Source organism: Morus notabilis, unplaced genomic scaffold, assembly GCF_000414095.1.
Source record: "Morus notabilis unplaced genomic scaffold, ASM41409v2 Scaffold115, whole genome shotgun sequence".
Taxonomy (NCBI): Eukaryota; Viridiplantae; Streptophyta; class Magnoliopsida; order Rosales; family Moraceae; genus Morus; species Morus notabilis.
The window spans coordinates 153,936-177,351 of record NW_010361020.1 but is presented as its reverse complement, the minus strand read 5'-3'; the positions used below and the strand labels follow the sequence as shown (position 1 = coordinate 177,351).

The following is a 23,416-nucleotide window of genomic DNA, read 5'->3' as shown; positions in this document are numbered from 1 at the left end:
TTCGGTTTTTCTTTATCCCAAGATTTTTTGTGTGTGAAAGATTTCAGGAATCCCTCAGCTGCGAAATTTGCTTTTCAATTCCTCTTTTAGGTAATGTAATACAAATTTATGATACAAGAGTTCAAAATCTGTATAAAATTTCCTCTTTTACAAAACCCATTTGCTGATTTTTGTTTTTTTGTTGTTGGGGTGATCAATTTAGGATGTTGAGGGATTTCAAATTCTTGCGCCGGAATTCTTCGAAGAATGACGAAGCGGAGAATATTCCGGTGAGTCGAAAGGATTTTTCGGCTGTTCGGATCTCGTCGGACTCGCCGAGAGCTCCGTTCAACGCCATTCAAGATCCGGCTCCTAATCCGAAGCCGGAACAAGACGTTTCTAAGAGCAAGGTTGATAAAACCCCGGTAAAGTCAAAGGCTAAAGCTTCGGATCATCCGGCATTGCCACTTCGGACGCCGGACAAGCTCGGAGCCGCGATGTCAGCGAAGAACCGGTTTGGTTGGGCGCAGAGGAACGAAGCCGGAGGCGGCGACGATTTCGGAAGTTGTTCCGTGAGCCGAAGAGCTGGGATTGGGAATGGGGGTTTCGCAAGTATGACGCCGAGGCCGACGAGGACTACTGTCGGGAGAGCTGCGCCGAGCTTTTCGGAGAGCAATTCGACGCAGAGCACACCAACAAAGAGCGTCTCCAAGCCTCCGAGTTCCACTCTCCGGAGCAAGGTGGACGGTGTCGTCGGTGCTCGGATGGGGAATTTCGCTGCATTGTACAAAGGATCGTCGTCAACGGTGGTTAATACGGTCGAAGTTCCTCACTTCGATCTCAAGGAAGATCCGTCCTTTTGGATGGAGCACAATGTACAGGTAAAGCTTCTTTTGGCCTGTCATTGATTTCCATTCAGTGCATTTTGAGCATGATATTTATTAATTCTGAGATTATTGAGGGAAATCCCCAACTGGGTCTTCAAAATTTGCTAGTTTTAAGTGAGAAAGGAGAAAGTATTCCCGACACAAATATAGAAAGTTAGCAAAGTATACTCTAGTAATTCAACATTGCTGACACTTGAAATGGAATTTTGATTAGTATAGTGTTAAGAATGCTGCTAACTATCATTTTTTTCCCTTTCGGAGTTGTGATTTTCTCCTAATCGGGATAAATAGAACTCTTATAGTCTTACATTGCTAATTATGGTGACTGGATTGAAAACTTTGTGCAGGTCCTTATACGTATTCGTCCTCTTAATAGCATGGAGAGAAGCACAAATGGTTACAACAGATGCTTGAAGCAAGAGAGCTCTCAGACCATTACTTGGGTTGGCCACCCAGAAACTCGGTTCACATTTGATCATGTAGCCTGTGAAACAGTAGATCAGGTCTGGTTTAGAAATGACAGATGAGTAATTTCATCTCCTAATTTTTTTGATCCGGATTTAGTGAGTTAACTTGCTTTATCTTTGGTGGGGTTTTGCAGGAAATGCTTTTCAGGATGGCCGGGTTACCTATGGTGGAGAATTGCCTCTCAGGGTATAATAGCTGTATGTTTGCCTACGGTCAGGTATGTATTTCCATGAAATAGTTGCTTTATTACACTATTTAGTTGATAGATATTTGTCCAAATTTCTCATTGCTTCCTTTACAAGTGAAGTTTGAGTAAAATATACTGAAGTCGTTATGGTTTTGGAGTGTTAAGCAAATGGTAGTTTATTTTACAGCTTCAATTTTTGTTTACAGAAGCGCACTTTTCTTTATGTTATCTACAAACGCTGTGGCAATATCAATGTCTCTAAACTCTACTACCTAGCACAAGCATGCAAACATTATAGTACTTCCTTATAACTAAACATGTGGAATTGTGAATTAGGCATGATGAATTTGTGTTTTTCCAGAATTGTCTACAATTTTTATGACTCGATTATTATTTCTATTCTCTACTAACAAGTTATGTTAATGATATATACTATAGTTTTCTCTCTTTTTTTTTTTCCTTCTTTTCCTTTCCCTCCTCTTTTTTCTCGAACTATTGATCATCGAGAGGGTTTGTATGTTGCAGACGGGAAGTGGAAAGACATATACAATGCTTGGGGAGATTGACAACCTAGAAGTCAAGCCTAGTCCACATCGTGGAATGACGCCATGCATATTTGAATTCTTGTTTGCAAGGATCCAAGCTGTAATTTTCGCAACCTTGGCTTGTTTTCCTTTATGTATATCCATCAGCAAGTCTATAGGGTTGTTTCTGATTTATCTTTCCTTTTTTAGGAAGAGGAAAGCAGGAGAGATGAGAAGTTAAAATACAATTGCAAGTGCTCTTTCTTAGAGATCTACAATGAACAGATTACAGATCTTCTTGATCCCTCATCCACCAATTTGCTTGTAAGTAGTACATAAACTTTGCAGTCTTATGGGATCACAAATTGAAGTACCTTCACTATGCTATATTTTTCTGTATTTTATTTATTTTTTATTTATTCTCTTTCCAGCTGAGAGAGGATGTTAAGAAGGGTGTTTACGTAGAAAACTTATCAGAGTTTGAAGTTTGTACCATCGGTGACATCCTAAACCTTCTAATTCAGGTCAAAATTTACTAACCATGATCCCTTTTATGTTATTTTATTTTATTTTTTTCTCTCAATTCTGGTGAAGCATGACCTCTCTCCATGCACGTTTTCACTATATTGTGTGCATAATCTAGCACTAACATTTTTTATTTCTTCATATAGGGTTCTTCAAATAGGAGAGTTGCGGCCACAAACATGAATAGAGAGAGCAGCCGTTCACATAGTGTCTTTACATGTGTAATTGAAAGCAGATGGGAAAAGGATTCAACTACTAACTTACGGTTTGCTAGACTAAACTTGGTTGACTTGGCTGGTTCTGAAAGGTGAGGCAAATGGCATCATCCTCAAGCTTGCTCTCCAGTATATACTTTCTGATAAATTTGCTTAATATTAGCCTTAACCAAGTTATTGTCTACAATAGGCAGAAAAGCTCTGGTGCTGAGGGTGAGCGTTTAAAGGAAGCTGCTAACATTAACAAATCTCTGTCTACATTGGGGTGCTAATTCTTACTGTTACCTTGATATTCTTGAACATATTATGTGATTTGAGTTGTACTAAACATGGATTTACGCATTTGCAGTCATGTTATAATGGTTCTAGTGGATGTTGCACAAGGGAAGCAAAGGCATATTCCTTATAGAGACTCAAGACTTACCTTTCTTCTACAGGTTAATATAAATTTTTCCTATTAGCCTTCGTTTTCTCACATTTCTGAGTCATGACATAGCTCTTTTAACCAATAAAATGCAGGACTCACTTGGTGGGAACTCAAAAACAATGATTATAGCAAATGTTAGCCCTTCTATCTGGTTAGTTCAACGTCCATAAGATGCTTAATTTCCATCTCAACCTAAAGACTCGGTCATAACAGAGATATTAACATCTTCTGCCGTACCTTATTATTTTTCAGCTCTGCGGCTGAAACACTGAACACTCTTAAGTTTGCTCAGCGAGCGAAAATGATCCAGAATAACGTAAGCTTCTTCCTTCGAAATTTCTTGAAGGCTTCAATAAAATTTTTTGACGTTCTCTTACATGTTTTTTTTTCACTGCATAGGCTGTGGTGAATGAAGATTCTACAGGGGATGTCACTGCCTTGCAACACCAAATACGGCTTCTAACGGTGGCACTTGAATCCTTCTTTTTTTTTTTTTCTTTTTTTTTTTTGTAGAACAGGATTCTGGTGGTACTTGAATCTTATATTCCAGTCACTGTTCACATTATGTCTGAAATTATTTGCATTTAACATAATCGGGTGATTGGAACAGGAGGAACTTTCTATTCTGAAACGTCAGAATGTCTCTCGGTCTTTATCATTTGGGTTGCCTACTTATGAATATACGAGTCAAGTATCGGAATATAGTTTTCAAGGACATGTGTGTGACATGGATACAGAAGATTCTGATGATTTGCTTGAAAACGACTCTAAAGGCACTGTGAGAATGTCTAATAAGCAGGTATATTGCTATGCTAATTCATTATATGGACGGACTAGAGTGATAAGATGCTTTTGTACTGCTCCTTCAAGATGCTATAGATCCTGTATAGAATAAAAAATCCATTGCTTCGTACGTAGCTAGTCCTTTGCGTATTCTATAGAAAAGGTGTCATATCTATAACATGTACCAGTAGATTTCTTGCATTACAAGTTATCACATGTTGGTATATCAATGGTGAAATTCAGCTGAAAGGCTTGGAGACAACACTTGCCGGTGCCTTGAGGAGGGAGCAAATGGCAGAAACTTTTGTAAAGCAACTTGAAGCTGAAATAGAGCAATTAAACCGATTGGTATTTCACTATTTCTCTTTTGGCTTTTCGTTTCTTTTCAGAAATTGTCCTATGATTTGTGGCTTAAATCATGCGTCTTTTCTCATTACTTGTCAGGTATGCCAAAGAGAGGAAGACACTAGGAGCACTAAAATGATGCTTAGGTTTCGGGAGGACAAAATTCGAAGGATGGAGTCACTTGTTAATGGCTCAATTCCCGTGGACAGTTATTTACTAGAAGAGAACATAGCTCTATCTGAAGAGATTCAACTACTTCAAGCTAAACTAGAAAAGAATCCAGAAGTAACTCGCTTTGCATCGGAGAATATACGGCTTTTGGACCAGCTCGGAAGGTAGTTTTTGTAAGCATAAAAATTTACTTACACAGTTTATTCAGATTTAACTGATCTTCAGCTTGGCACTTGTAGATTTCAAGAATTCTATGAAGAAGGCGAGAGAGAGAAACTCTTGTCTGAAGTATCTGAATTGCGGGATCAGGTGTTCATTAAATCCAAACTTTTTTTTTCTTTTTTTTTTTGTTTTAATGCAAATTGAGTTGTTTCTTGGGTCTTTTGAAACTAAAAACGTAGCCTTTGTTTGCAGTTGCTACAATTTCTTGATGGAAACTCGATACAGCAAAACAATCCAAATTTAACAATTGTTCCTGAGGTTGGTTTCTTTCAACCCTCTTTAGTTAGTTGTTAAGCTTTCCAGTCCTCCTTGTGATTTCTATAGACCTATATGAATAATGCTGTGAAATTCCGTTTCTATTAATATTTTTGTATCTCAAGCTTCTGAAACCCCATAGAGACTCAAGTATTCTAAACTTATCTTGGACTTTCCGTTTATGATTTCTTTATATCATACTCCTAAAAATGCCCTCTCTCTTCTTATTGACGCAGGAATCCATGTGCATCAGCAAGAAAAATGAATTCCTTAATCTGGAGGTTGCAATTAATCATGTCTTCCAAAGAAGTTCATTTGTATTTTTTTCACATTTACTGATCCTATTTTTTCACTTGTTGCAGTTGGGAAACACTTTCATTGAGTTAGAGGAATGTCGGCGCAATTTGACTTCTTGTTTGGATGAAAATGCAAAACTCAGTAGGTAGGATCATTACAATCTCTTGCTAAATACTTTACTAGCTTCGATCTTCATCTATTTTTGTTTATTTACATATCTAAATACTTGATTCTCAGGCCGGTTTATCTTAGCTCTTATGTAGTTTTTTTCCCTTGTAATTTTGTAGGGAGCTAGAAGATGTCCGTTCAATGTTAATTAATCTTCAATCTTCACCCCTTGGTCAAGAAGATAGCGTTAAGACTACAGAGGTACTTATATTTCTATATTATCTTCGTCTGATTCAGTTTCTAACTATTGAAAATGAAGAAAAAACAACGAGATATCATATATGAAACAGAGAAAGCAATGGAAACTCATCTAAGTGTACTAATGATATTATTTTCAGGATTTGGTGAGGGGTCCACCTTTGGGAGTTAAGTTTCTAAACGCAGCTCAAATTGAAGAGATAGAGTCAAAACATGAGTCTATGATGACTAAGAATGCAGAAGAAATTGTGAACTTGCAATTGGAATTGGACATTTTAAAGATTATTCTCAAAGAAGAGAGATCTTCTAGTGGCAAGGTGGAGGAAAGGGTAACATGCTTAAACAGTGAGCTTGAGCTGGCGAAAGAAGAGCTCTTCTCAATAAGCAAACATTATGACGATGCAAAGACAGAATTGGAGGAGGCAAAGTCGGTCATCGAGGCTCTTGAGTCTCAGCAGATTCTATCAATCAATGAGATGGAAGACCTGAGAAACAGTAACAATCATCATATGCAGCTTTTGAGTAAACAGGAAGTTGAAATCATGTTCCTGAAAGAGAAGCTTGCTTTAAAGGAGCTAAAAGATGTAACACCTTCAAACTCTTCAGAGAATGATTCCTCTCTGTTGCACGAAAAGGTGAAGAGGATGCAATGTTCCCTTGACAAGGCAAAGAGACTAAACATGCGGTACCAAAAAGATCACGAATTTCAGGTCTCCAATGATGAAGAAATTGACGAGGTCCGAAAGCAGGTTGAAGCTGAAACTGCTGAGGTGATTGTCTGTTTACAGGAAGAGTTGGCCATACTCCAGCAAGAAGTCCAAGCTAATCATTTGAAGGATGTGGAGGTGAAAAAGAACTTAGTGCTTTTAGAAATTGAACTGAAGGATGTTCATGAAAAAGTGCACGTTCTGACCGAAGATAATGCAAGTTTGAGCGGAAAGCTTCAGGAAAAAGATAGAGAACTACGAACTTTGACTGAAGAATGGTCATTGTTGACTAGCGAGATCGAAGAAGTTCTTGCAGACGGGTGCGAATTGCTTATTGACGCCTCTGATCAGCTTGAAGTTATATCTAGTTCCTTTCCGCAAAAAAGGATTTGGATATCTGACCATGTGGGTAAGATCGTAAGAACCATATCTGAAAAGGAATTGTTGATTGAAGAGCTGAGAAGATGTTTAGAGGATGCAAACAACAAAAGAAGCGATGTTGAGTGTATGCTGAAGTCATTGAGAGGAGCAGCACTGGCCATCACTGAAGCTCACCAAAGGGAGTGCAGTGAAAAGAAGAAGGATATTCTGCTCTTGAAATCACAGTTGAACAGAAAGACATCTAGCAGAGAGAAGCTAGAAAACAGAGTGAAACTATTGGAACATGAGATTGGAAAAGCATCAGTTTGTGCAACAGTTGCCTTTGTCATTGTGAATAGATTAACAGAAGTAAATCATAGTAACTTTGATGCGCTTCAGCATAAGGATGCCCTTCTCCGTGAGCAGGCTTCTATAGTTCAAGAAGCAGAGAAACAAATCCAAATTATGAGGGCAGAGCTAGTAGAGATGGAAGGAATTTCTGCTGATTTAAGAGGGCAGATTTCAGAAGAGCGGAAACACGCTTCCGCCATTGAAGAAAAGCTTAAAAATGTTGAAGAGAAGAACATTTCAGAGGCAAAGGAAAAACTAGAAGAGCTAAAAACCGGTGTCTCCTCACTCAAATCATGCATGGCCATACATGTGGAGCATTATGGAAGTCCTGAAAGGGATAGTTCACAAGAAGATCGTACATTTTTTGATGGAGAATATGAAGGCCGGGTAAGTTAACGTGTTTACTGAGTGAGGTCTTTGATGGGTGTCTGATTTACTAGTTGCTGAACCTGGAAATTCTTGCAGATAGCTCCTGAAACATATGCCGATGATGTCGAAGACTCAAGAAGGAACATGTCTAAATTTTCCCTTGATGTAGGGAAGAGCGCATCTGATCAGGAAACTTTGAAGACAACAAGACCTTGCAAGGATAGAGATACTATAGTTCTACTAAGAAGGGAAATAGAATCTGCCCTTCAGAGCCTGAAAGAGGTCCAAAGTGAGATGGAGAAACTTCATGAAGAAAATAAAGAGATGTCGAAGTCTGAGCAAAAAACTAGGGAAAGCATGAAATCTTTGGTGGCTCAGATACTTAACCTGCAAACAACTATGGATAACTTTGAAAGTCAATCCGAACACAAGATGGGAGCTTTGAACCAAAGGCTAGAGGCATTTGAACAGATTGTGCTAGAAGGCAGCTCTCACTGGTATGGAACCAAAGAGGTAATCTTTCACATTTCTGAAAATTTTAAGAAACTCGCATGATTCTTCATGTAAATACTACTCTTTCACGCATCCCTTCACAATCATGATTTTTTTCCTACTAAACTTGTAATTAAAAAAAGGCCCTTGAAAACGTTTAACAAGTCTTTATTTCTACCAAATCATGATATTTATGAGCTTTTCATTTAGCCTTTTCTTATTATTCTATAAGAGAGGAAATTTTGTCTAATGCATGCGTGCGTGTTTTCTTGTCTGACAGTTGCTCGAGCTAGAAGTTGATGATGCAAAGTTGGTTGCTGCCGAGAAAGCAGCAGAAGTTGCTTGCGTTCTTTCTAAATTTGAAGAAGCACAAGACACCATGAAAGAAGCAGATATTATGATCAATGGATTGATGATAGCAAAAGAGAAAATGAAGCTCGAGGTGGAAAAATTGAAGAAAATGAACAGCGTTTTGATAAATGATAAGGATACATTAGCTAACGAAGTTCAAAGCCTGCAGTCTGTCAAAAATCTGAAAAATCAGCAATGTGAACAACTTGTTTCTGATCTAGAGGAAACAAAGGCTCTGGTTGTAGAACTTGAAGACATTATTTCAGAGGTCCAGACTGCTTTCAAGGAGAACTCCATGCTTCTAGCCTCTGATTTCCACACCATAAAGGGTCTACTTTTTGACTCTTCAAAGCTGGTCAGGACATGTCTTGAGGACATTTGGTCTGAAATAATTGTGAAGGATTCCGCTGTGTCAGTTCTACACCTCTGCCATATGGGAATTCTGTTGGAAACAGTTACTGGATTGAATGCGGAGAATGGGCTGCTTCAACATGGCATGTGTGAATCAAATGCTGTTATAGCTGATCTGAGAGAGCACAATAACAAGTCAATAAAAGAGCTCGAGATGTGCAGGGTTATTAAGGGGAAATTATTGGCTGACATTAAGAATAGCTTTGACCGCATTTCCAAGAAAGAAGAGGAAAACCAAGAACTCAGTGTCAAGCTAACCACTTTCGACAAAAAGATATTAGACTTACAACTTCAGGAGGAGTTGATGCTGCAGAGGTCTAATCACATGGGATCTCAGCTTTCTATGTTAATGAAGGAGTTAGATTCGAGTAACAAAACTTTGGCTGCACCCCTTTTGGATCAAGAGAAATTGTTGAAGGACAAAGAAGAAGTATTCGATTCTCAAGCCAAGTCCTTCATGAGAAACTGGTGCTTGAAAGAGTTCGAGTCACTTATCTTGGCATCAGAATTAGAAGAGATGGCTTGCCATAAAGCGGATACAGAAAGAGAGTATATCAGTTGCTGCGCAATTCTCGAAGATCTAAAGAAAGAAATAATTATTTTCCAGATAGAGGCAGAACTAAAAGATCAGTTCTTGAATGACAAGGAAATTGAGGTTTCTGGTAAATTCTCCTCACTGAGTCAGCAAACTCGGGAGTTGCAAAATCTTTCTTGTGCGCTGAAAGACGAGTTGCAAAGGAAGGAGACAGAGCTAACTAGAATGATCAGCTTGGAGAAGGAAAATGAGTCCCTGAGAATTGAGATAAAGAATTTAAAGGCAGAGAACAGCTTAGTTCTCCATGACCTGGAGGAGAAGAATTCTGATGTTGAATCTTCTTTGAGCCAAGTAAATCTCCTTGAAAAAGAAAATCACAGGTTGAGGGATGAAATTTCGTCTTTGGAGAAACATTTCCAGGCTGCTAGTGCTGAACTTCATGAACTACAACAATCTCAATATGCCATTACAGAAGAGTTGTGCCTCAAAAGCCAGGACTTGCAAACATATGCTAGTAGAGTTGATACATTAAAGGAAGAGAATGTTCTTTTGCGAGAAGAGCTCGACTCTCTCAAGAAAAGCAAGTATGAACTTCTCACAATGTCCAGGTCAAACATGGAGAAATATGTTGATTTGTTGGATGAAAAACTAGCTGGTTTTCTGAGTGTAGAAGGCTTCGTGAATACGGATAAAATGCTTCAAGAAATCTGTGAAACTGTGCAGAGGACACAAGAGTTCGTAGATCAGATTGATAGCTTGGAATGCCATGTCAAAGAGATGGAATCTGAAAATTTGTCTATTCAAACAGAGCTACTGAGGAAAGACGAGGTTCTTAAAGGCTTGCTATTTGATCTGAGCTTGTTGCAGGAATCTGCATCCAATACAAAGGATCAGAAGGATGAAATTGAGGAAATAATGGCTTCCCTTGAGGTTTTGGAGGATGAGCTTTCAGCGAAGTCAGGTGAGCTTGAAGAAGCAATGGCTGCAAGGCAAATGCTTGAAGCTGAGTTGGGGGAGAAAACAGATATAATCTCCACTCTCGAATTGGATATCTGTGAAGAGCACAAGTCTCGAGAGTTTCTCCGGCACGAAAACGTGGAACTGCAGGCTCAGCTTGAAGATGCCTTGGCTGCGAAAGGCTCTGTGGAGGAGGAGTTGACAGAGACAAAGAAGGTGAATGAGAGCTTGGAAATGGAGCTCTTGGAGATGGGAAATGCTATTGATTGGTTGAACGATTCGATCGATTCATTGACAAGCAATGTGGATGAGCTCGCCAGTGAGAGGGATCATCTCCAGTTGGAGATGGTTGGTTTGAAGAACAAGCTTGAAGCAGAACAAGCACGGGCTGAAGAAAGTGAAGCAATTGCAAAGGAAGCCCAACTGGTAAAAAAAAATTTTAGTTAAAAGGACTAGATGATCTGATTTTTTTGTCCATTTTCTGATTCTGGGATTTCTTTATTTGTGTTTCAGATGGCTGAATCAAGGAACCTCTATGCTGAAGAAAAGGAGGCGGAGGTGAAGCTACTTGAGAGGTCTGTGGAGGAGCTAGAGTGCACTATAAATGTACTGGAAAACAAGGTAAGGTTTTTTTTTTTTTTTTTTTCGTTCAGAGCAAGTAACACTCACAAAACTTAAATTTCTTAGTGATGTTCACCTCTGCCACGTTAAATCCTGCTTTTAGGTTGATATTGTTAAGGAGGAAGCTGAAAGACAACGGCTGCAGAGAGAAGAACTTGAATTGGAACTTCTCGCAGTGAAACAGCAGATGCAGAATGTCAAAAATGCTGATGCTGACATGAGAAGGTTTATAGCTTTCCTCCCCACACCAATTTTGCTTCAATTTCAATTTCTTTTAGATGAAAACTTTATTAGATCCTAAAAATTGAGATATAAATCAAATTTCTGGCGGAAAAGAAAAGCAATTTTAATCATTGAAAAGCAGTTGTTAGCTTTTAGCTAAAAAGATTCAACAATTTTGGTTTAAATTATTTCTCAGTTTAGATTATGTTTTCCAATCAACCAATAGTTAAAATTGAGTTGCACGGAATATGTTATAAGATATGCCTTAGGATTTTTTTTTTTTTTTTAAATGTTCTGTACATGAGGCTAAACTTGGCTTGAATTGCCAAATATCGCCATTCTCTTTAGATTCATGGAGGAGAAAGAGAAAAATCTTCAAGAAGCACGCAAGAAAATACAAGTTCTCGAGAGCGATATAGCTGAGAAGGACGCAGAGGTGAAGCTCTTTGTTTCAAATTTCTTTGTAAATTTGTTCCAAGTTTGCTATGAGAACTCCTTTATCATCTCAAATGGCTATGAAACCCAACAGTGTCATACTTTTATTATGTGATAGAGATTGTAAATTCCTTTTATTATTATTTTTTTTCCCAACAGATTGCCCAATTCAAAGCACATATCTCTGAGCTGAACTTGCATGCCGAAGCACAGGCTACTGAGTACAAGCAGAAGGTACACCATCGTTGCATGCATATCTTCTTAAAAGCTTACTCTCTCTCTCTATCTCTCTCTCTCATTAAAATTTTGGTAACTTTGAAATCTGGGGACAGTTCAAGGCACTGGAAGCAATGGCTGAGCATGTAAGACCCGAGGGCCATTTACTTCATGCACTGAGTTCTTCACCGAAGAAGGCAGAGAAGTATGGCGCAAAGGCCAGGGGTTCTGGTTCCCCTTTTAAATGCATTGGATTAGGCTTGGCACAGCAAATAAAATCAGAGAGGGATGAAGAGCTTACGGCTGCAAGGATGCGCATTGAAGAGCTTGAATCCTTAGCCGTAAGCCGACAGAAAGAGGTTCGCCTTACTCACCAGCATTATTTTCTTCCACAATAATAATATAGGGATAATAACAATAGCCTTCCCTGTCTTTATTGAAACGTTGCATTCCATCTTATATATTCAAGTTGCATATATTCCTTCTCTAGATTCCCCTAGTACCTCCTTTGTCACTTTGCATCAGAAAAGTGGCAAAGGAGGTACTAGGGGAATCTAGAGGTAAAAGCCCCCTAGGAAAGAAACCTAGTGGTGGAGTGAGGAAGTTCAAAAGGCTATTAGGACCAAGAGGAATTTATATAGAGATTTACCAAAGCGTAAGGATGTTGGAACTTTTAATAAGTACAAAGAAGCGAAGAAAAAAGCTAAGCGAGCAGTTGGTAAGGCTCGTTCTACTTACTTAGATGAGGTATATAGGAAACTTGGGACTAGAGAAGGATATATATAAATTAGCTAAGATAAGAGAAAGGAAGTGTCAGGACCTAAATCAAGTGAGGTGTTAAGGATGATACGGATCAAGTTCTGACAAGAGATAAAGAGGAGGAGTTACTTTGAGAAGCTTTATAATGATGATCATGCGATAGAGTTTGGCAATCTTAGGTCACAAGGAGAACCTAATGTGATGTATACAAGAGGAATTAGAGTCTCGGAAGTTAAAACTCCTTCCGGCCATCCAATCCCTTCAGGCCGCCTCTCTCCGGCCATCATTCCTTCCGGCCATCCCTTCTCTGTTCTCAGGCTTGTTCTCCCGGCCTTCGTCTTCTATATTTCCAGCAACCTTATTCGTTCTTCTTCCTCATCTTCTTCTTCGCAATATTTGGAGCATGACAAAATACGGAATGGCCTCATCACAAACATCCAGCATCACGGCACCAAAAGCAAGAGGAAATTCAGAAATTCCAAACCTTGGTGGCAGTGATTCTCATCCTATTCTCATTACTGGACACAAATTAAATGGCCATAATTATTTGCAGTGGTCACAATCTGTTTTGCTGTTCATTTGTGGTAAGGGAAAGGATGAGTATCTCACGGGAGCAGCAGCTATGCCAGAGACTACAGATCCGGGTTTTAGAAAGTGGAAGATTGAAAATAGTATGATCATGTTGTAGGATCAAGTTGTGATTTTTAAGTGAAAAATCATTTAAACAACAACAAACTTGTAGGCGGAAATTTCAAAAATTTTCACATCTCTTTTAATTCCAAATTAAACGTAAATCACAACGACAGATACATGCATGATATATGTTTATAGATAAAGGAATAAAATGACAATCATACCTTTAAGACGATCGGATCAAATATGGCCGCAAGGATCTTGTCTCACTATCTCACGTTCCGAGATGGAGAATTGCCGTGAAACAAGACCATTGATTTATGAACACAATCACACCACAAACCACTCGTTGATTCAAAACTATGACTCTAAGTGTTTTGGGATTAGAGAGTGGGCTCTTTTTCAAAAACCTAAGGAAACAATTTTCTTTCTAATTTTGTTACAAAATCCGGCCACCCTAGGAAGAGAATGAGAGTGAGATATTTTTTTTCTTCTTCTTGAACACCACTAGGGTTTTCAATAATATCTTTTTTATAAGAGGAAATTTGAAAACTCAAACCCTAGATGGGATTTCCGAATTTTCCTTCCTCTTTTTAATCAAAATCCGAATTCCCTCTTGCCTTAGGGATTTCTGAATTTTTCCTTCCCCTTTTATTGCCAAATCAAATCATGTTCAAATTCTATTTTGAATTTTAAATTAATCACCATTAATTTCAAAATTCAAATTCATTCCTTTTATTTTTCAATTATCAAATAAATGAAAAATAACATAATGAATTTATTTAAACACAATTATGTAACAAAACATCAGTTTCAATTTTCCCACTTATTAGAGCTAGCTTTGAGACCGAATGGACCCATATGAACAAAGCTATGGAATTACAATACTCGACTAATTTATCCCGATAAGTTATCGACGTATTTAATTCCGACATCGTACGACTCCACTAAAGGTTCGATGCCGACTAATCTCTTGATTCATATGCGCTATTTTTCTGATGGTGTTAATACAATTTATCACACGGTCCACAGAATAAATGCACTATTATCCTTCGTAAATATCAGTGACTAGAATGGTATAGAAAATTACCGTTTTACCATTCCAGTCATTGTTTCCTCAACTCCTTTATATGACTGTGAATAAGAAAGACATATGTTCGTAAGATGTCTCGCACATGTCACGATGTCTTAATCAATGAATACCATCATTGAATACCAGGCCTGGTTTATTTATTCACACACCCGTCAATAAAGCATGAGGTGAAATTATCGCTTACGAATTCCATATCTGTGAATCACACAACTCCAACTTAATTATGTCATGATCCCAATAGCCGAGATGTTGTTCAAAAACTATGAACTAATCTCATTGGTGAATAAAAGACCATGAGAAATTAAGTCGAGTTATGTATTCACTTCAGGATTGAGATAATTATACAAATATACTTAAGTTGTAATAATTAGGTTTAGAGCTCTGTAAACGGTTTTTGCTCTAACCTAATTAGTTACATGGTCTATTCAACATGTTGTGAACATGTCTAGATCAACCACAGAGTCCAACTCCTATGCCCCGAGACTAGCATCATATGGTTCGATCTAACAGTCATAATCGAATTCGATTGCCCAATCGATCCTAAGACTGCGAATATGTATTTTAAACTATATCAGAAGAGCTTGTCCGGCAAGGATTCCCTGACTCTTCTTTCGTTGATAATAGTCTATGGACTAAGCAATATTACCAACACTCTTGAGTATGAATTAAAACATAACTTTATTTTATTTATAAACGTCAGCAAAACAATGATATCCGATATTTGCCATTTCATAAATAACAAATTACATCCTACTTTCTGGACACATTTCCAACACATGTCATGGCTTATCAACTCCATGAGCAATGACATAGGCGAAAATTTCTTGCTGTTTGAGACTGCAAAAGAAATATGGGATGCAGCCAAAGAGACCTACTCCAGCTCTGAAAATACTTCAGAGCTGTTTCAGGTTGAATCAGTGCTTCATGACTTATTCGAGATTCACTCATGGAAATGTCAGGAAGATGCAACCACATACAAACAGATTGTGGAACAAAAACGGCTGTTCAAATTTTTCTTAGGACTTAACAGGGAGTTGGATGATGTTCGAGGTCGAATCATGGGCACTAAACCACTGCCCAGTCTTAGGGAGGCTTTCTTTGAGGTTAGGCGTGAAGATAGTAGAAAGAAAGTGATGATGGGATCTAAGGAACAACCTGCCTCAACGTTGGATGCATCTGCCCTTGCTGTCCGACCATCTAACAGTAATGGTGGAGATCGTCAGAAACGGGAAAGGCCTTGGTGTGATTACTGTAAGAAGACTTGCTGGAAGCTTCATGGCAAACTAGCTGATTGGAAACCAAAGCCACGGTTTGACAGAGACAGCAAAGCATATGTGGCTTCCAACTCTGATAGTGCTCATGTTCCCGAGCCTAGCCCATTCAACAAAGATCAGATGGATTTGTTGCAGAAACTGTTTAGTCAAGTTGGCAGTGGTAGCATTTCCGGGACTGGTTTGATTGCTCAAACAAATTCACATACAGCCTTCACTGCTAACAGAGGAGGAATGAGGCCATGGATAGTTGACACTGGTGCTTCTAATCACATGATAGGAGATGCTGCTCTTCTCCAAAATTACAAGCCAAGTAGTGGCCACCCGTCCGTTCATATTGCTGATGGTTCAAATTCAAAAATTGTTGGGACAGGTTCCATCCAACTTACTAAAGAGTTGTATCTCGACTATGTCCTCCATGTTCCAAACTTGGATTGTAATCTTTTGTCTATTAGCAAATTGGCAGTGCTGAACTGTGCTCCGGGCTCTATCTCCTCTCATGTGGCCGATCCTTAAACCAAGTTTCTCAAGCAAGTTGTGTCCAATCTCAGAGTCTTTCAATTCTGTGTCCAATTCCAATGTCAATAAAGATAGTGAAATTATATTGTTACCACTATCGTCTTGGTCATCCAGTTTTTGTGTATCTTGCAAATTGTTTCCGAAATTATTTATCAATAAAAGTCCAGCATCTTTTCATTGTGAAATCTGTCAGATTGCAAAGCATACTCAAACAATATATCCTCAAATTCCATACAAACCTTCAACTGTTTTTTCTTTGATCCGCAGTGATGTGTGGGGTCCCTCACGGATAAAAAATGTTTTTGGCACTCAATGGTTTGTGACATTCGTTGATGATCATACACGGGTAACTTGGGTTTTCCTTATGAAAGAAAAGTCAGAGGTCGAGCAAATTTTTCAAACCTTTAATCTTATGGTTCAAAATCAATTTAACTCTGAATTCAGGTACTCAAGTCAGACAATGCTAAGGAATACTTCACTAGTAGTCTCAATACCTACCATCAGAACCACGGGATAATCCACATAAGTTCTTGTGTTGACACCCCTCAATAAAATGGGGTGGCTGAACACAAGAATAGACATCTCTTGGAGGTTGCCCGGTGTCTTATGTTTTCCTCTAATGTTCCAAATTATTTCTGGGGGGAAGCAATTCTCACAGCTACCTATTTGATCAATCGTATGCCATCCAGAGTCCTTACTTTTCAAACTCCACGTCAGCTTCTTCTGAAAGATTTTCCTCACACCCGTGCAGCTTCATCTGATTTACCCCTCAAGGTATTTGGTTGCACGGCATTTGTTCATGTGTATCCCCAACACCGTAGTAAATTTGATCCTAGAGCCAATAAGTGCATTTTCCTAGGGTACTCTCCAACTCAAAAAGGGTACAAATGTTATTCTCCAACCAACAAAAGATTTTACACTACCATGGATGTCTCTTTCTTTGAACATGTGTTCTTCTACCCCAAATCTCATGTTCAGGGGGAGAACATGAATGAACATCAAGTTTGGGAGTCCCTTCTTGAGTCTGTACCCGTTGCCTACTATGAGTCACCAAGTTCTCCTCAACCCGTGCTTGTGCCCACTGACCATACACAAGACTTGTCCACATCCGTGCCTATTCAGTCATCAGTCCAGCTCACAAATGTGTCTTCTCCCGTGCCTATCCAGTCCCTGTGCCTGCTCAATCTGTGGCTCCACAACTTCCTAATGAGAATTTTCAAGTCTACATCAGGAGGAGGAAAAGACAGGAGCTAGAGCACGGATCACAGCCAACATGTGGCCAAGATATTGACCCAATTTCAAGTCCACCTGAAGAAAACACAAGTACGGATAGGGCTGAAGATGTGCCAATTCCCAGCATTGATGACTTTACCATATCGATTGCATTGAGGAAGGGTGTTAGGAGATGTACAGGTCATCCAATTGGGAATTATGTTACTTATGAAGGGTTATCACCATCTTACAGAGCATTTTCTACTTCTCTTAATGATATTCAGGTACCCAGCACTATACAAAACGCATTACAAAATTCAGAGTGGAAGAAAGCAGTACAAGATGAGATTGATGCTCTTGAGAAGAATAGAACATGGACTATTACTGATTTGCCAGTTGGGAAAAGGCCCGTGGGGTGCAAGTGGATTTTCACTATAAAGTACAAAGCAGATGGATCAATTGAGAGATTCAAGGCTCGGTTGGTAGCTAGAGGATTTACACAATCCTATGGGATAGACTATCAAGAAACGTTTGCTCATGTCGCAAAACTTAACACTATCAGAATTCTTCTCTCATTGGCTGTCAACCAAGATTGGTGCTTGCAACAACTGGACATAAAAAATGCTTTTCTAAATGGTGACCTTTAAAAGGAAGTCTACATGGATATCCCACCTGGTTTCAAAGGAAGTATGGCAAAGAATTAGGTTTGCAAACTCAAGAAGTCCTTGTACGGCCTTAAACAATCTCCCCGAGCCTGGTTTAACAGATTCACAAAGGCTGTTTTGAAGCTTGGCTACATACAGGGTCAGGCTAATCATACTCTGTTTGTCAAGAAATCTCACGCAGGTAAAATTGCTATATTGATAGTCTATGTCGATGATATTATTCTATCTGGGAATGATGTGGAGGAATTACAGAATTTGAAGAAGTATTTGCTAGAAGAGTTTGAAGTTAAAGATCTTGGAAATCTTAAATATTTCCTTGGAATGGAAGTGGCTAGATCAAGGAAGGGCATTGTTGTTTCTCAAAGGAAATATATTCTAGATCTTCTTAAGGAGACTGGAATGCTTGGATGCAAATCAGTTGATACTCCTATGGACAGTCAGAAGAAACTTGGCACCGAGAAAGAAAGTACACCTGTAGACAGGGGGAGATATCAGCGACTTGTTAGGCGCCTGATTTATCTTTCACACACTTGTCCAGATATTGGTTTTGCAGTGAGTGTTGTAAGTCAATTCATGCACAGCCCTACTGAGGAACACATGGAAGCAGTCTACAGGATTCTTAGGTACTTGAAGATGACACCAGGGAAAGGCCTATTCTTCAGAAAAACAGAGAATCGTGACACTGAAGTGTATTCAGATGCAGATTGGGCAAGAAATATCATTGACAGACGATCAACTTCTAGGTACTGTTCTTTTGTCTAGGGTAATCTTGTTACCTAGAAGAGTAAGAAGCAATCAGTGATAGCCAGAAGTAGTGCAGAAGCTAAGTACAGAGCACTAGCACAGGGAATTTGTGAAGGGATTTGGATAAAAAGGGTTCTTAGTGAACTGGGACAAATGGGTTCATCTCATATTCTGATGATGTGTGATAATCAGGTAGCTATTAGCATAGCTAAGAATCCCGTGCATCATGACAGGACTAAGCACGTTGAAATTGACAGACACTTCATCACAGAGAAGGTGACAAGTGAGACTGTTAAATTGAACTACATTCCTACCAAGCAACAAACGGCAGACATCCTCACCAAAGCTCTCCCTAGACCTAACTTTGAAGACTTAATTTGCAAGCTGGGATTATATGATATATATTCTCCAGCTTGAGGGGGAGTGTTGAATATTCGGAAGTCAAAGTTAGGGATTTTATTTTAGGAAAGTATTTTAGGAATAAAAAGAGAGATCGGTTGTGATCTTCTCCTATGATTCTGTTTCCTGTTTTTTAGGAAAGAATTAAGCTAGTTAGTTATTTCCTTTATTAGATATTGTTTGTATATGTATGTAGTTGTAGTCCCGAGTTTTATTCAATAAGAAATTCAGAAATTCTAGTTTACCAATTCATCCCAAAAGTTTAAGCTTTTGGGATGGATTGGTAACTAACATAGTATCAAAGCGGGAGGTCCTGAGTTCAAACCCCTGTAATTGCACTCTTTATCTCCATTTAAATTGTCATCATGTGTTGGGTCTTTAATATATCTCGGGCTTAAATATTCACGTGTTGGGCTTTCCAATTAATTTACCCATAGGATTGCCCATTGTCCAGCCCACACGTGAGAGGGAGTGTTAAAGTATAAAACTATTGTTGGCCCATCTCCTAATAGCTTAAGCTTTTGGGATGGATTGGTAAACTAACAAATTAGGAGATGTTGGAATTGTGCTGCTCACTAAGCTTTTTAATGAGATACTAAAGAAGAAGCATATGCCTAATGCATGGAGGAAAAGTATTCTTGTCCCCATCTTCAAGAATAAAGGAGATGTGATGAATTGTAACAATTATAGGGGCATAAAGTTAATTAGTCACACTATGAAACTTTGGGAGAGAGTTGTTATCGAAAGGAGATTAAGGGCCACAACTACCATCTCAGGTAACCAATTTGGCTTCATGCCAGGTAGATCAACCACAGAAATCATTTTTCTTCTTAGAATGCTGATGGAAAGGTACAGAGAAGCCAAGACGGACTTACATATGGTCTTTATAGATTTAGAAAAGGCATATGATAGGGTGTCGAGGGAAGTTTTATGGTGGGTGCTAGAAAAGATAGGAGTGCATGTGAGGTATATTAAGGTAATTAAGGACATGTACGATGGGGTGGTCACGAGTTTGAGGACTGTTGGAGGCTACACGACAGAGTTCTCCATTCGGATCGGCCTTCATCAAGGATCTGCTCTTAGTCTTTATCTTTTTACCATCGTGATGGATGAGTTGACAAGAGAAATTCAAGATAGAGTTCCTTAGTGTATGCTTTTTGCGGATGAACATAGTGAATGAGTTAACCGTAAGTTAGAACTGTGGAGACAGACTCTCGAGACGAAGGGATTTAAGTTAAGTAGGACTAAAACTGAATACATGCATTGTAGGTTTAGTGACTCAAGTAATCAGAGTGATGGAATTTCTTTAGACGGTGTGGAGATTGGGGCTTCTAGGAAGTTTAGGTACCTTGGGTCTATAGTGCAGTACGAAGGAGATATAGAAGAGGATATTCAGCATAGGATTAAGGCAGGGGGGTTAAGTGGAAGAATGCTACGGGAGTTTTATGTGACGGCAAGATGCCTATTAAGTTGAAAGGAAAGTTCTATAGGATTGTAATCCGTCCAGCTATGTTATATGGTAGTGAATGTTGGGCCATTAAGAGACAACATATATCTAAGATGAGTGTGGCAGAAATGCGTATGTTAAGATGGATGAGTGGCCATACGAGAATGGATCGCATAAGGAATGAAGTTATTCGTAGTAAAGTAGGTGTAGCACCAATAGAAGATAAGGTGCGTGAAGGTCGCTTGAGGTGGTTCGGGCATATCCAACGTAGACCGCTAGAAGCACCAGTCCGTGCTTGGGAGGACATTCTTATAACTAATACTAGGAGAGGGAGGGGTAGACCAAGAATTACGTAAACCGAAGTCGTTAGGAAAGACATTTTAGATCTAGGCCTTCAGGAAAGTATAATTTCGAACAGAGCCGTGTGAAAAAGTGAAATCCATAGAGCTAACCCCAATTAAGTTGGGATTAAGGCTTGTTGTTGTTGTTGCTGTATATATATAGGTATAATGCAACATTTGTATAAAACATAAGAAAGGTTTTTGTTAATTTTTCCTGATATACATCACTATATTATTTTTTAACGTTGGTAACTTTCTTCAAGATATTTAAGGGGTTTGTCTCCCTTTCTCCTCCAATGCAGATATTTACTCTAAATACCAAACTGGCCGCTGCCGAAAGCATGACCCATGATGTTATTCGGGACTTGCTGGGAGTGAAGCTGGATATGACTACATACATGGTAACTATATGGCCCTTTCTATTATTCTAATAAACCATTCCAATTTGCATGAAATCAGATTACTTAAATACCTTTCTCTCTAAAAGTTGACATATTCTTAAGAAGACCAATGCATATCTGAAATACTTGACTAAAGATGTCTATGATTTCCCACATTTGCAAAAAATGTTATAAGAACGGGAAAAGGAATTATTGGCAATTATCTGCATATGTTTTATTATTCTATGCTTGGGACTAGACGACAGAATCTTACTTCTTCCCAAATTCCTGGTCCCAGTCACTGCTGGACAATCAGCAAGTTCAGAAGATCACTGAGAAGGCTCGGCTTCATAACCTTGAATCCCAAGAGATGGTATGCTCAACTTGTATCATCCTGAAACTTGGTTATGCATATATAGTGAGTATGTTGTATGACTAGAATTTTGTCCTTCATTCAGGAGCAGGAGGCTGTTAAGCTGAAAAAACAGCTAACTGATTTCATTCAGGAGAGACAAGGGTGAGCTACGATTACTTCATAACTACCAAAAGAGTCTCAATTTTTGTTATACTCTGCTGTCTTAGTTTCTTCTTTAAACTTTGTAATTTCAGATGGCTAGAGGAAATTGATAGAAAACAGGCTGAAGTAGTAGCTGCACAAATATCTTTGGAGAAGCTTCGGCAGCGTGATCATTTGCTCAAAGCGGAAAATGAGATGTTAAAGGTGGAGATAATAGTTTATGGTTTGAACATATTGGTCTCATTGTGAAGTCAACTTTTTTTTTTTTTTTCCAGTTTCTTGTCTCACCATGATTGATTTATGTAGATGGAGAATGTGAATCATAAGAAGAAGGTGATGGAACTTGAAGGAGAAATAAATAAACTTTCTGGCCAGCAAAACCTCCATCAGCGAATACATCACCACGCTAAGATCAAGGCAAGTTCCTCTCAACACCTTGTATTCTAAAGAGTCTTTTCTCTGTAGTTTGTCTTCCTTCCGTCTCTGTTTAAAACCAATGCTTAATGGGAATTTCTGGTAACTTCAGGAAGAAAATAACATGCTCAAGATTCACAATCAAGAGCTCAGCACCAAGCTGCGGCGGACAGAAGGCATCCTTTCACGCGTCAAGGAAGAACTCAATCGCTTCCGTGATTCCCTTGGAAGGAATCCCTACATTGATTTTGATGAAGAGAAAAGATTGAGCACCAAGCTGAAGGTTAGTATATGAAGTAAAAGGATGTTAGAGATACATCATTTTTCTTAACATAGAGTTTGATGGTTGATAGTGAATTGAATCTGATGCAGGAAACTGAGGAGGAAAAGATGCAATTAGCACAAAAGTTATTAGGTCTATGTACCAGTGTTTTAAAGGTAAGTGAAAAGAGGATTTTTTTTTTCTTAGAAAAAATGAGAATTCTGGGTTAGGCTAATACTCAATCGGTACTACAATTTTTTAAGCGTTAGATCAAATTAGAGTTATTAGATTAAGAAAAGTATGATAATTCAACGGAATAAATCTAACAATTCAGAATTATGCTCTACTGGCGGGATATTTTTTCACATCTTATCTTAGCCCCTCAAAGTCCATTGAAATTCAGACTTAGTCAAACCCCAATTGAATTTTACAGGCGGCTGGAATTACAAAGCCTGTAAATGATGTAAACCCCTCGTTTGCTGAAGAGGTGCTTGAGCAACTCAAGAACAAAATTACTTCCATGGATAGAGAAATAGAAGATTTGAAGTACAAGGTACTTAATGATTAGTTCTAGTAATGTAGATTGACATGCAAAAGTAAAGGTTTGAAAATTTCTTTCTTTGCGGTGATTTTTGCAGAATAAGATTACAAATGAAAGAATTCGATTGTCTGAGCTAATGCCACAATCTTCACCAATAAGTTCAAGGGCAGATGAGAATCGTCAAACTCCCAAACGGGTGTCCCAAGCTCCATATTTTTCTCCCCTAGATCGCTGAGTACTGATAATCTAGTTAGCTTTTTCGCAAATAATTATATTGTACAATTTTCTTTTTCCCCACATTTTGAAAGGCTTTGTTTTTTTTTCTTTCTTTCTTTCTTTGTTTCTTTTCTTTATGTAAATATTACAATTGTGATTGTAAATCAATAGAGAAAGTTCATCTTGGCCTTTTCATTCCTGTCTCTATGTGTACTTGGCAAGAATACAGATTAAGAGATAACTATATGCTCATTCTACAACTGAAATCCTGATGGAAATTCCGTATTTATCTCTCTACAAAGATATGTAAAAAGAGTATAAAAAA

The 23,416-nt window shown here is 38.6% G+C and overlaps 1 protein-coding gene across 2 annotated transcripts; it reads left to right on the top strand.

The window, feature by feature from the left end:
- The first annotated feature begins 203 nt into the window (after positions 1-203).
- LOC21409538 (kinesin-like protein KIN-12D) lies at positions 204-23,179 on the top strand. Of its 2 annotated transcripts, none has more exons than XM_024165480.1 (37): positions 204-860; positions 1,214-1,369; positions 1,468-1,551; positions 2,047-2,166; positions 2,256-2,369; positions 2,477-2,569; positions 2,717-2,877; positions 2,976-3,050; positions 3,135-3,222; positions 3,305-3,363; positions 3,465-3,528; positions 3,612-3,677; positions 3,823-4,011; positions 4,239-4,343; positions 4,440-4,675; positions 4,751-4,820; positions 4,926-4,991; positions 5,225-5,269; positions 5,351-5,430; positions 5,573-5,639; positions 5,792-7,424; positions 7,539-7,951; positions 8,211-10,610; positions 10,698-10,805; positions 10,909-11,030; positions 11,376-11,463; positions 11,622-11,696; positions 11,795-12,037; positions 21,064-21,162; positions 21,440-21,514; positions 21,600-21,658; positions 21,751-21,862; positions 21,965-22,075; positions 22,185-22,355; positions 22,445-22,510; positions 22,768-22,887; positions 22,973-23,179. In XM_024165480.1, the coding sequence occupies exons 1-37, from the start codon at positions 204-206 to the stop codon at positions 23,108-23,110; spliced, it is 8,628 nt and encodes a 2,875-aa protein (XP_024021248.1). In that variant the 3' UTR covers positions 23,111-23,179. The 2 variants fall into 2 exon arrangements, with proteins under 2 accessions (XP_024021248.1, XP_024021247.1); XM_024165479.1 differs by having other exon boundaries at positions 5,573-5,654; positions 5,825-7,456; positions 7,535-7,951.
- The last annotated feature ends 237 nt before the right edge of the window (positions 23,180-23,416 follow it).

What these genes read in the sequence shown, in the direction of transcription:
- LOC21409538 (XM_024165479.1), top strand. Translation starts at nt 204, where the DNA reads ATGTTGAGGGATTTCAAATTCTTGCGCCGGAATTCTTCGAAGAATGAC. An exon ending in AAATCTCTGTCTACATTGGG is followed by an intron (nt 3,051 to 3,134) that starts GTGCTAATTCTT and finishes ACGCATTTGCAG; the next exon opens with TCATGTTATAATGGTTCTAG. An exon ending in GAAAATGCAAAACTCAGTAG is followed by an intron (nt 5,431 to 5,572) that starts GTAGGATCATTA and finishes GTAATTTTGTAG; the next exon opens with GGAGCTAGAAGATGTCCGTT.